Source organism: Nicotiana tomentosiformis, chromosome 2 (genome assembly GCF_000390325.3).
Source record: "Nicotiana tomentosiformis chromosome 2, ASM39032v3, whole genome shotgun sequence".
NCBI lineage: Eukaryota > Viridiplantae > Streptophyta > Magnoliopsida > Solanales > Solanaceae > Nicotiana > Nicotiana tomentosiformis.
Window position 1 is genome coordinate 46,811,563 of NC_090813.1, and position 11,008 is coordinate 46,822,570.

Sequence of the window (11,008 nt, forward strand, 5' to 3'; positions counted from 1 at the left end):
CCTAATACTACAATATACTCGTCGTCTACTCCGTTATCAAAAGCCTGAAGCCTTACAACTCTCCTATTAAACCCTCCAACCTGACCGCCAAATCCTTCTTCAATAACGATAGAAACATATTTTCGACTACTCTGAAACTATTTACTGTTTTCTGAGTGTATTTATATTTCCAACTGAGTGCAACTGTATTGTATTCCATTTGATTTTTTTTATTTATTAAAAAATAGTTCTAGTTTTCATCTTATATATCAATGTATCTCTAACATATATATTTGTGTATATTCACAAAAAAATTATGTGTTATTCACTGAGATATACAAAGAAAGAAAATAATTTTTTATATACAATTTGATATACAAAGAAGAAAAATAATTTTTTGTACACAAAGAAGAAAAATAAATTTGTGATATACATTTTAGTATATACATTATTTGATGTGTTATATACTATAATGTACAAAAAATATAATTATATTGTTATATACATTGATATAGAGATCACAATAAATTTTAAGCAACTATATTTATAATTTTATATTAGATATACAAATAAGGAAAACAAAATTTTAATATATATTTTGATATATACAAAGAAGTAAAATAAAATTATAATATATATCTTGATATACATATTATTATTGTGATATACATTTATTGGCTACACGGTGCAAATATTTATAACTGCTAATTATGTGGGAGCCAAAATTTACAAGTCGGAAAACGGTATAAAAGAGGGCCGGTATTTCAATTGGGCTTTAGATAGCAGTTTCCTAAGGAAATCAACCCGACCCACGTTGGACGCTACGAGAACAACTCCCTCAGCAAGTAAACCCAATTCCTTTCAAGTTTCAGCGAACAAACACCGATTTCTCAGTTTAATCTTCTGATTGTTGGTTCTTTCTTCAATCGTTAATCATGGTGCTTGAGGTCTGTATCTTGCTCTTGTATTTCAATTTCAGTTCTATCTTTATAATGTCGGAGCAAATTAAAATTAGGGTTTATTCTGTTAACGTTTTTTCTATCAGGCGACAATGATCTGCATCGACAATTCGGAGTGGATGCGAAACGGTGATTACTCGCCCAATAGGTTTCAAGCTCTAGCTGATGCAGTTAATCTCATCTGTGGTGCCAAAACCCAGGTATTCTATTTTTTTCTTCAAGTTATACTCTTTCTAGGGTTTTGTTATATATTTAGATGATCTATTTACCTTTTAGTGAAAAACAATTGGGCTTTATTTGTACTGTTCTTTTTTTTGATGTGGGAACTCTTTATGCAGTCTAATCCTGAGAATACAGTTGGAATTTTAACTATGGCCGGTAAAGGAGTTCGAGTGTTAGTCACTCCCACCAGCGATCTTGGAAAAATCTTAGCTTGCATGCACGGTAAGTCCCTATTCCTATATTGTGTTGATTTCCTTGATAATTTTCTGCGTTAAGGGCCATTATGGTCGCTTTTCTAGTTCTGTAAGTTTTTTTAGACCCTGTTTTTGGAAGATATTGGGGCTCTAGGTTTTGATGTAACTAAAACTTGTGAGCACAGGGGATTCTTATTTATCAAAAAGGAAAAAGAAGTAACTGGAAAGCGGTAAGTTGAAGAGAGCTGAGATGGAGGGAGATCTTTTTAAATGGATTTCTCTTAAAGAATTGAGATTGCTGCTATTGTTTATTTTTTCACAAACTCTGTTTTGGGTGTAACACATCATATTTGAAGAGAGCATGTGTAGTTAGGATTATGATAATATATCATTTGAGGCGCCAATCACTTGTTCTATGCCTTTTCAAAAAGGAAATACTGTAAATAAGGATGATAAGGATGATAGCTAACTGAAATAAAATAAGGTACTTGTGTACGTCTACTTAAATATTGGATATTTAGGTGTAATATTGAAGCTTCTTCCTATTTCGAAGAAATTAAAGACGATCTGAGGAAAAAAAAGATGACTGAGTCATGGAGGGCGCTTTGAACCGCAACTAATGAAGCTCCTACGCCTTCTCTGCCAGTATCCTCTGTCCTGCATTTACTGTACTGAAAAGAGGAAGCTTTGAAGTGCCAAGTAAAATGAAAGAACAAGAAATAGGGTGGATGGGCTGGAAAGAGGGAGATGATATGTCATTTATCTGTAAAGCGTAATAGAGTATCAAATTAGGAGAGTCAAGTAGGGTGCTAGGTCGGCCGTGAGCGTGATGGTCTGTTGGAAAATATTCTCCAAATTTTTCACACAAAAAGACACATAATATAATTTACATTAATGTATTATTAATTTGATTTACCTATTAGCTTAACTTATTCAACTTGAGGAGAAAGTTACTCAAAGATAGTTCGAAAACCCATTTTGTGCTTGAGTTCTATACTAATGCATGATAGGAGTATCTTTCAAGTCTTAGGGTGTTTGACAAACTTTTTATCTTCTAATAAGCTTTTTTAGTTGCTAACCTGGCCTTGTTTCCCCTCATTAAGGATTAGAGATAGGTGGTGAGATGAATTTGGCTGCTGGTATCCAGGTAGCCCAGTTAGCTTTGAAGCATCGGCAAAACAAAAAGCAACAACAAAGGATCATTGTTTTTGCTGGCAGGTGATGTACCTGTGCTTTTCTCTGTATTATCTTTGCTGCTGCAACTTTTGATCATTCTATTAACATTTCACGTGTTTTCAGCCCTGTGAAATACGACAAGAAGGTCCTGGAGATGATTGGGAGAAAGTTAAAGAAGAATAGTGTAGCTTTTGATGTCGTTAATTTTGGAGAAGATGATGATGGGAAAGCTGAGAAGCTAGAGGCGCTAGTTGCTGCGGTTAATAACAACGAGAGCAGTCACATCATTCATGTTCCTGCTGGTCCTAATGCTCTCTCTGATGTGCTTATAAGGTTACCCATAATATGACCATCTTTTTTATCATAACTAAACAAGATTTCATAACATGTACTTGTGAAAAGCAATTCTTTAATAAACTGTATCCCTCATCTGGCATTGGCAGTACTCCTATTTTCACTGGTGATGGTGAGGGTGGAAGTGGATTTGCAGCAGCAGCTGCAGCGGCTGCCGCTGGTGGAGTGTCTGGGTTTGACTTTGGTGTAGATCCTAATTTGGATCCTGAACTTGCTCTAGCACTCCGAGTTTCAATGGAGGAGGAAAGGGCGAGGCAAGAAGCAGCTGCAAAGAAGGCTGCAGACGAAACTGCTACACAAGAGAAAGGAGAAACTTCCCAGGATGTTACTATGGCTGAAAATGTCAATGTTGGAACTCCTGAACCCGAAAACAAGGCAACTGATCTAATGGTTTGTATCTTATCTGTCATCTTCATGTCTGCAGCCTCCTTTGAGTAAAAGCTTGAAAAAAGAATAAAATGTTGTTCTTTAAATTTGTTTTTTCCTATCAATTAAGTTTGAGATGGGTTGGGTTTATTGGCATTTTCCTGCTTTTTTAAGGGAACAAGGGGGGAAGGTGGGATGTGCAAGATTGTATTGGTTAACCAAACCGTGGATCCACATCAGTATTCTGGAATTGCATGTTATCCTCTATTTTCTTGAGCTTTGTTCTGATAAGTTTTCTTGAGCCTTCTTAAATACCTTGGTAATTTTTGTTCCGGTATTGTATTTTACCTCGTTCACGCTTATGCCAGAGGATATTGTTACCTGTAACTTGTGTTGAAATTTCTGTAATAAAAGTGAGTGTTATCTTGAAGGTTTTGTAATGCTTGGCCTTTTGGAAGCCAAGATGAAACTAACACAAGAATTATAATTGGATCTCTTGCAGGAAGATGAGAATGCCTTGTTACAGCAAGCCCTTGCAATGTCGATGGATGATGCTTCCTCTAATGTTGCTACACGAGATACTGACATGTCGGAAGCAGCTTCCGAAGATCAAGACTTGGCACTTGGTACGTTAGGATCTATGCAGGCTTAAATGGTTGCTTTGCTGGTATCCCATCACAATCTCATAGATATATAGTTGTAACTGTCAGCAAATATACCTAATTCGCGATTAGTTCATGTCACAATACTTATTCCTTGTTTTCTTGCATATCTCAACCTCTTCTAGTATTTGTTCGATTTATAGACTATATGGTTAGTAGAATGTGCCCAACTAATCCTGCAATTGTGTATGAATATCTAAGAATCTCCTTGAAAACAATATTATTTTGAAAAGATAAGTTTGAAGAAAGAGAGGGGCCCCCTTCCCCCTCCGGCCCAAAAGAAAAAAAACCACCCATCTAATCTCCATTTGTTGTCCCTATATGAATGAATAAGATTGTATAGTATCTATGAAGGTAACATTTTCTGAAGAAATGCCTCTTAAGCATGTTTTATTTTCCTTTTCTTGTCCTAAAATGGTCCTTTGAGTGTCAAAGGGGGTTGTACTAGACTCTGTTACTTAGGCTGTATATGGCATCGGCTTGCAATATCAAATTCCTCAATTATTTGAAAATGTTGATACCTGCATATAATCCTTTGTAGCTATCTTATAAAGGTTCTTAATTGGACACTCCTGATTTGTCTCAACTCTTCTGGTGCTTGCAGCTCTTCAATTGTCTGTGCAGGACAGCACAAATGATCAGTCAAGTCAGACAGATATGAGTAAGCTGTTGGCAGATCAATCATTTGTGTCATCAATCCTTGCCTCAGTAAGTTTTCTATACGCAAAACTCTATTAGATCACGGGGGAAAGTATGTGCTTTTCCGAAAGATCACACCTCATATTCTTCTGTGACTTTCACTTAATTTTTGCATTCGTTTGACAGCTTCCAGGTGTTGATCCAAATGATCCCTCAGTTAAAGATTTGCTTGCTTCCATGCAAGGCCAGTCTGAGGTGAGTTCATTAGGTTATTGATTACTTGATTATATCAAAGTGCTTGTTGGTTAAGTTCGGGTAGTGTCATGTATAATTTTTTTTCTTGTTTATGCATCTATATTTGTACATTTGATGGTCATTCTGTTCATAAAACCCTCGTCCGCGTGCATACAATTTCTTCAATGTTGCACAATTGAAGTGTTGTCAGAGGCTCGCTTGAGGCGCATTTGATCCCTGGAACCAGGTGCAACATAGGCTTCGTGCTTCACGTTTTGCTTAGGTAGTGCTTCAGTGTAAACGCTAAGGCGCTAAAGTTGTGTTATTAAAAGCCATTGCTTTGTAAACTGATGAATAAATGTGAAGCGGAGTTTATCATTTAATGAATGAAGCCATGCACTTCGGAAAAGTGTGCGCTTCAGATGAGGCGCAAAGCCGACTGCACGTACTACTCACCTTTTACATTTGAGAAGACCACATCCTAACAGATTGTAGGGGTTTATTTAATCTTTCCAAGTGGATGGAAGAAGCGAGGGATAGGGGGGATAAAAGTGTCGAAAAGAGGAGAATCCTTCTGTATGTCGAATGATGCTATTCTTGATGCTTCTGCTTTCTTTCCTTCCCCTTCGTTTCATGTTCCTTGATCCAAATACCTTCCGGCTTTTCGTGAATGGTCATATAATCTTTCTAATGGGATGGAAGAAGCCAGGGATACGGCTCATCTTTTTACCAACATAGCATGTTTTCTGTTCATTTTTTTAATCGTAATTTAACGATGAACTAATTTGTCCTTGCAGAAGAAGGACGAGGACAAGGACATGGAGCAGAAAGAAGAGAAGAAGTAATAATGCGTACAACTATGTTCAGCTGAGGTATAATTTTTTAGCGCTCTTCTTCCTGAAGAAAGCCTTTCAGAGACGCTCTGCATTTTTTTTTCCTCGTTCTACTATTCTGCTGATATGAACGTAACTTTTGATCTTTGTAGGCTAAGAAGTTCAGATGGTAATGAGCCAAGGGTGCTGCTAAAATTGCTTATTGGAATGGCGCTTATTATGTCTGGAAAAGGACTGTATCTTGTTACAATTGAGGGATTCATTGAATCGTTCTTTCTTAAAAATATACTGTTATGAGATTATGGAACTCTTCAGCTAGCTTGATTTGTGGCTTCCAGATGATTTGTATTTATTTCTCAAAGAAAGAAAGAACAAAGCCTAGCAAGTGTTCATCTTTGATTCGCAGTAAGACCCAACATTCAACTACATAGTTTTTCTTCTTTTCTTTTCTTCTTTAGGAGAAAATAACCAAGAAAATTTAAGTTCAAATGTAAGGTTAGAAGAAAAAAGAGGAGATACCCAAACATTAGAGAATTTAGAGCAGATTTACGCCTCCATGGTAAACTTTTCTAGCGCAGATCTGGGGTTGTGACAAACACTTTATGCGCGCTCTTGTAAACTTTGAGGTGCATGCTATTTTACATCTCGAGTATTTTGGTATGTGCCATCTTTTATGCTCGCTCTTGTTGCTTTTTGATGAAAAAAATAACAGATGCCGAGAAAAGAACAGTTAATAAGTTAATTATCACTAGAAGCATAGCAATTTGCAGTAATCACGTCAAGAGAAATGAGAATGAGCTACGTTGAACAATTTATACTGATAAAATGCCATCAATTTAACCGGACCAGCATATGAAAAGAAACAAATGCTCATTTTGTTTCCGTCATTCTGAAAAATCACTAGCCTGGAAAAATCTGGACTCAAGCAAGTAGCAACAATATGAAAAAACAGATATGATTTGTTTAGACACTAAAATGATTTCCCCCAGTGCTAATCCATTACAAAGACTGAATTAGTATAATGATCGGGTGCGGGTACACAATTTCATTCGTCTTCTCACATGCACTTTAGTCCAACTACAACAGGGCCCAGATATGTCCAGCCCTAGGGTAAATACAAAATAGAACCTTGCAGGACACACAATTCATGCTGCTAGTCACTTTATCAGACTTGTATTATAATTGACTCATAATGATAGGTAAACCTAGATACTGATAAGACTTGACTATTGAGAAGTATGAAAACGCCGTTCTTCTATGAACATTACGTACCTAATTTCTTTATTCCTATTTCTGATTTATTATACCAATATATAGTTTACTTACTGGAGGTACTCTTTAGTGAGTGACAAGAGGACTGGAGAAGTTTAATTTGGTTCTTGCTACCAGAGGTGTTTAAAAAATATTGTAGGTACACATATTTGGTGATCATTCATGTCTAGAATTTGAGGACGTCCTTGTATATACTCAGTTGAAAAGGCATAAAGTGTAAAATAGCTACCAAAGGACAAACCAAATGAACGGGTCCATTCTTAAGGACTGTAGTCTTTGCAAATTGTTACTATTATCAATAGGTTGGAATGAGACCCTGGTCTCGTATATGGCATTGAAAATTCGAACTACCTTAACATCGTATGGAAACTTAACTCTGTTTACCCGAAAAATCGGATAATGTTAAATTTATATATATGGTTTTAAGGATACGTAATACCTTTTGATATGAAGATAACGACACGAGTATTTTGATTATGAGAATGACAATGATGAACAGAAAGAATGAATAAGATCCAGTAAAATGAGCACATGGAGATATCTTTGTATAGGAGAAAAGATCTTTTCGTTCCAATCTGTTCCACGTGTTTCTTTTTTTTCTATCTTCCTCTAGCTTACAAGGATTCCCTCTTTTATAGTAGAGGATCATTACAAAAAATAATAAAATAAAGCATATAGTGGAAGACCCATGATGATTTGTCTCTTCCTCGATTCCCGCCAAGATTCTCTCTCTTGGTGCGACTGCAACGGCTCTTGTCTGTGAGCTCGATACTGGCTCGAACTTGTTACTGGGTCGAGCCCTGTGTTCTTGGCTCGAGTTTGTCCTTCGAGATGGGCATCGCGCATTTTCGACCTCGAAGCAGTACCTTGCGGATAGATTCAGTCACGGGCTCGATAAGGTTATCGAGCCGACTCCTCGAGCGACCTTTGGACTTGAGGCTCATTAATACTGACTTCGGAACTCACTCCCAAAATCTCACTTCGACTTTTTAACACTTGAACTCGATCGAACGTAGGAAGGCCAAAATCTATTTCGACCGTATATAGATAGTCCCCTCGTTTCTCATGAAGGATGCGGTGAGAATCAATGTAATTTTTGGTGGCTCGATCGGGTCATAAGCCGACGTTTTCACAAGGATCGATCATGACGTATGTGGTAGCTGTCCCATCGATTTAGCCTTTCAAGGTATTTAATGCTTGTCAGATGGCGGTCGGCCACCTATGATATTGAACCGTCATGATGCGAGCTTATAAATAACTCTTCCATCTATCATTTACCACTTTTACACATTCTCTCCCCCAAATTTTCTCATCTTTTCTTCCTATCTTGTCGCTACCAGAGTTTGGTCGTCAATTTTTCACTTTTCTTTGTCTTTCTTCTTCTCATATCAATGGCCAAGACTTCGAAAACTGCACCTCAGAAGGAGAAAGCTTCTTCTTCACGGCCGTCCGGCGACAAGGCGCCGGCGGAGCCGTCCACCTATGACTACATCCCCGGCCCGTGTACTCTGAAGATTGATTTTAAGGTTGAGAATCCTTCATCCATCCCGGGTCGATGCGAGTACGTGTCGATATATATGTGCTCTATAACGGAGGGTCATCTTGAGGCCATTAGAAAAGACTGCAACTAGGGTTCCGAGGTCGTGTTGCAAATTCCATCCCCCGAAGAGAGCGTCATCACCCATGTGGAGCGGTTTTTAAGTGTTTACACTTATCCCTTCACATTGGGTCCGGTCGACCCGGTGATCATTGATTTTTGCAAGAGATATCAGGTTATCCTTGGTCAAATTCATCCCTCTCTATGGCGTATAGTAATCCTACTTCGCTTCTTCTCCATCAAAGCCGGGGGGCTGAATTTTTCCCTGAATCACCTCATACGGTTGTATCGGCCTCAAATCTTTCGAGGATTAATCAGATTTCATCATCGGGCATCGAAGGCTTTGATGTCGAGCATCGACGAAGATAAGGATTGGGGTTGGATGGGGCGTTATATCCGAGTGAGGACCCGTGATCTTATTCTGGAAGAGAAGATGCCGTTCCCCGAGGAATGGAATTTCGACCGTAAGTGGTTTTCATAAGACGTTGCTTTTTGTATCCTTTCCCGATTTTTTCTGATGTCTCTTCCCGATATACAGCTTCCCCTTGGATGCCACAAGCGGTGCCCGACCTCGAGGATTGGGTTCGAAAGTTAGCCTCGACTTCCTCTTATGCCGAACGCGCTAGGCATGATTTGGCAAAAGGCAGATGGGAAGCTAAGAACAATGGTAAGGTTTTACTTCTCGTTTCCTTCGAAGTGTCCTTTGTGCTCCATTCGTTACCGATTTTCTTTCACGCAGGTGTAACCAAGGACACCGCTTTGAGGCCTTCGAGTGGTGAAGAAGGAACCAAGTCCCTGTTCCCGAAACCGGGGAAAGACAAGAAGCGAAAAGCTGCCTCTCGGTCAGAGGGCCCCAAGCCCAAAACTCGAAGGGTGAGGAGGAAGGCAATTGTCCTTTCGGTTGCCTCGGTCCAAAGACTGAGAGAAGAAGAAGAAGACGAAGAAGAAGACCAAGAAGAAGAAGAGGAAGAAGGAGGTGCCTCGACTTTGGTGACCCGATCTGCGAGAGCTATCGAGGTCACCGAAGCTCCTGAGCCGATGGCGGTTGTACCGGTCGGGGTTGACCCCGGGATCCCGAGTCTTGACCAGAACGCCCCGAGTGATTCACTTAGGACTATGACAGTAGGTTATTCTCCTTCTCTTCCTACCTTTTCTGAGGAGGCGTTAAAGGAAGCTCGAGAATTGAAGACCCCCGATATGGGCGGAGGCTCTAGTGCAGGGGATCCCTTTCGAGATTGCTTTACTGGAGTCGATGATGCTTCCGATATCGGGGAAGCTTCTCTTCTACTAGAAGAGGCCCAACATTTCATTATTCGGGTAATGATTTTACTATAATTGGTTTCTTTGTTCTTTTCCGAATTTGACTCGTGTTCTTTACCTACTGTGCAGGCCATTAGTAGGTTTCGAGTCAACCTTAGCCAGTGTAAGGTCAAGCTTCAGAAGGTCTCGGGGGAGAGAGACGTCATGCGGCTTCTTTTCAGCCCAAAGGACAAGTCTATAAAGGACCTCCAAGCGTATTTGGCTAAGGCTCATGAAGAAGAGGCCGAACTTAATAAGCAGGTGAGCCTCGTTCTGTTAAAGTATGGGTTTGACTCGACTGTGGAAGTTAACCCTTCGTTGTCTCAGCTGCAGCAAAAGGTTGAAAAGATCGGGTCACTTCGGGAAGAAGTCGATCAAATCAAAGCTGAATGTAATCGGTGGAAGGAGACTATCGATCGCCTGGCTGCAGAAAAAGAGATCATTTTGACCAACTTATTATAGGCCGATGTTCAGCTTCGAAACGTTAAGCAAAAGGGTTCGGCTCAAGCTAAGAGGATCGAGGAGCTTGAAGCCCAGCTTACTCAAGCCAAGGCGGAGGTTGAGTCGTCCAAACTCTTGGCGGATAAGTCCGTTGTCGTGTATCGGGCTGATGCCGAGGCTACTCAGATGGAGGCACGAGAGGCGGAGGACACTGTCGACACTCGAGCACATTGGATTACCGAACTTGCTAAATGTAGGTCTCGGAGGAAGACCCTCGAAGAGATACACGATCGAGATTTCGACCTTACTGAAGAAATAAAAAAGGCTAAAGAGCTCGAAGCTGAAGCTGAAGCTGAAGACTTGGCTTCTGATAGCGATGATGATGATGACGACGGTAGCAAGAGCGGATCCGAGGATGGGGGAGAGCCTGACAAAGAAACAAACGCCCCTGAGGATGATCAGGAAGCTTAGTTCATAATTTTTTATGTTTGTAATCGATCATGTAGAAATTTTTGTATATAGACAACGTTGGCCGATTTGTGAAGACTTTATGCGTGCCTTACAAATGTTTTCACAAGGATCTTAACAATTCAATCAAATTTGGACTTCGTAGTCTCTATGATTGATTGTTCGAAGTGACGTAGCCCTTGGGCTTACTAGTTGAGTTAATGATTCGAACTTGAAGAAATATAATCCGTAGGCGTAATAGTCAAGTGAGTGCTTTGCTTGAACTCGAATTGGAAGTAGCCCGTAGGCTTTAATCGTCGAGTGAATGATTCGA

At 39.6% G+C, this 11,008-nt stretch overlaps 2 protein-coding genes across 2 annotated transcripts; both read left to right on the forward strand.

Annotated features, from left to right (window-relative positions):
• Window positions 1-755: 755 nt before the first annotated feature.
• Window positions 756-5,936, forward strand: LOC104088850 (26S proteasome non-ATPase regulatory subunit 4 homolog). Its single transcript, XM_009593593.4, has 11 exons — window positions 756-926; window positions 1,025-1,138; window positions 1,277-1,382; window positions 2,458-2,572; window positions 2,654-2,863; window positions 2,974-3,274; window positions 3,753-3,876; window positions 4,517-4,620; window positions 4,738-4,806; window positions 5,583-5,657; window positions 5,771-5,936. The coding sequence occupies exons 1-10, from the start codon at window positions 915-917 to the stop codon at window positions 5,628-5,630; spliced, it is 1,203 nt and encodes a 400-aa protein (XP_009591888.1). The 5' UTR covers window positions 756-914; the 3' UTR covers window positions 5,631-5,657; window positions 5,771-5,936.
• Window positions 5,937-8,281: 2,345 nt separating this feature from the next.
• Window positions 8,282-10,698, forward strand: LOC138904735 (uncharacterized). The gene is made up of 5 exons (XM_070193240.1): window positions 8,282-8,393; window positions 9,026-9,154; window positions 9,227-9,804; window positions 9,877-10,047; window positions 10,249-10,698. Exons 1-5 carry the CDS (start codon window positions 8,282-8,284, stop codon window positions 10,696-10,698), a joined length of 1,440 nt encoding a protein of 479 aa, XP_070049341.1.
• Window positions 10,699-11,008: the final 310 nt, after the last annotated feature.

What these genes read in the sequence shown, in the direction of transcription:
- LOC104088850 (XM_009593593.4), top strand. An exon ending in TCTGTGGTGCCAAAACCCAG is followed by an intron (nt 1,139 to 1,276) that starts GTATTCTATTTT and finishes CTCTTTATGCAG; the next exon opens with TCTAATCCTGAGAATACAGT. An exon ending in TGTCATCAATCCTTGCCTCA is followed by an intron (nt 4,621 to 4,737) that starts GTAAGTTTTCTA and finishes TTCGTTTGACAG; the next exon opens with CTTCCAGGTGTTGATCCAAA.
- LOC138904735 (XM_070193240.1), top strand. Translation starts at nt 8,282, where the DNA reads ATGGCCAAGACTTCGAAAACTGCACCTCAGAAGGAGAAAGCTTCTTCT. An exon ending in TGACTACATCCCCGGCCCGT is followed by an intron (nt 8,394 to 9,025) that starts GTACTCTGAAGA and finishes CCCGATATACAG; the next exon opens with CTTCCCCTTGGATGCCACAA. An exon ending in AGGCCGAACTTAATAAGCAG is followed by an intron (nt 10,048 to 10,248) that starts GTGAGCCTCGTT and finishes AACTTATTATAG; the next exon opens with GCCGATGTTCAGCTTCGAAA.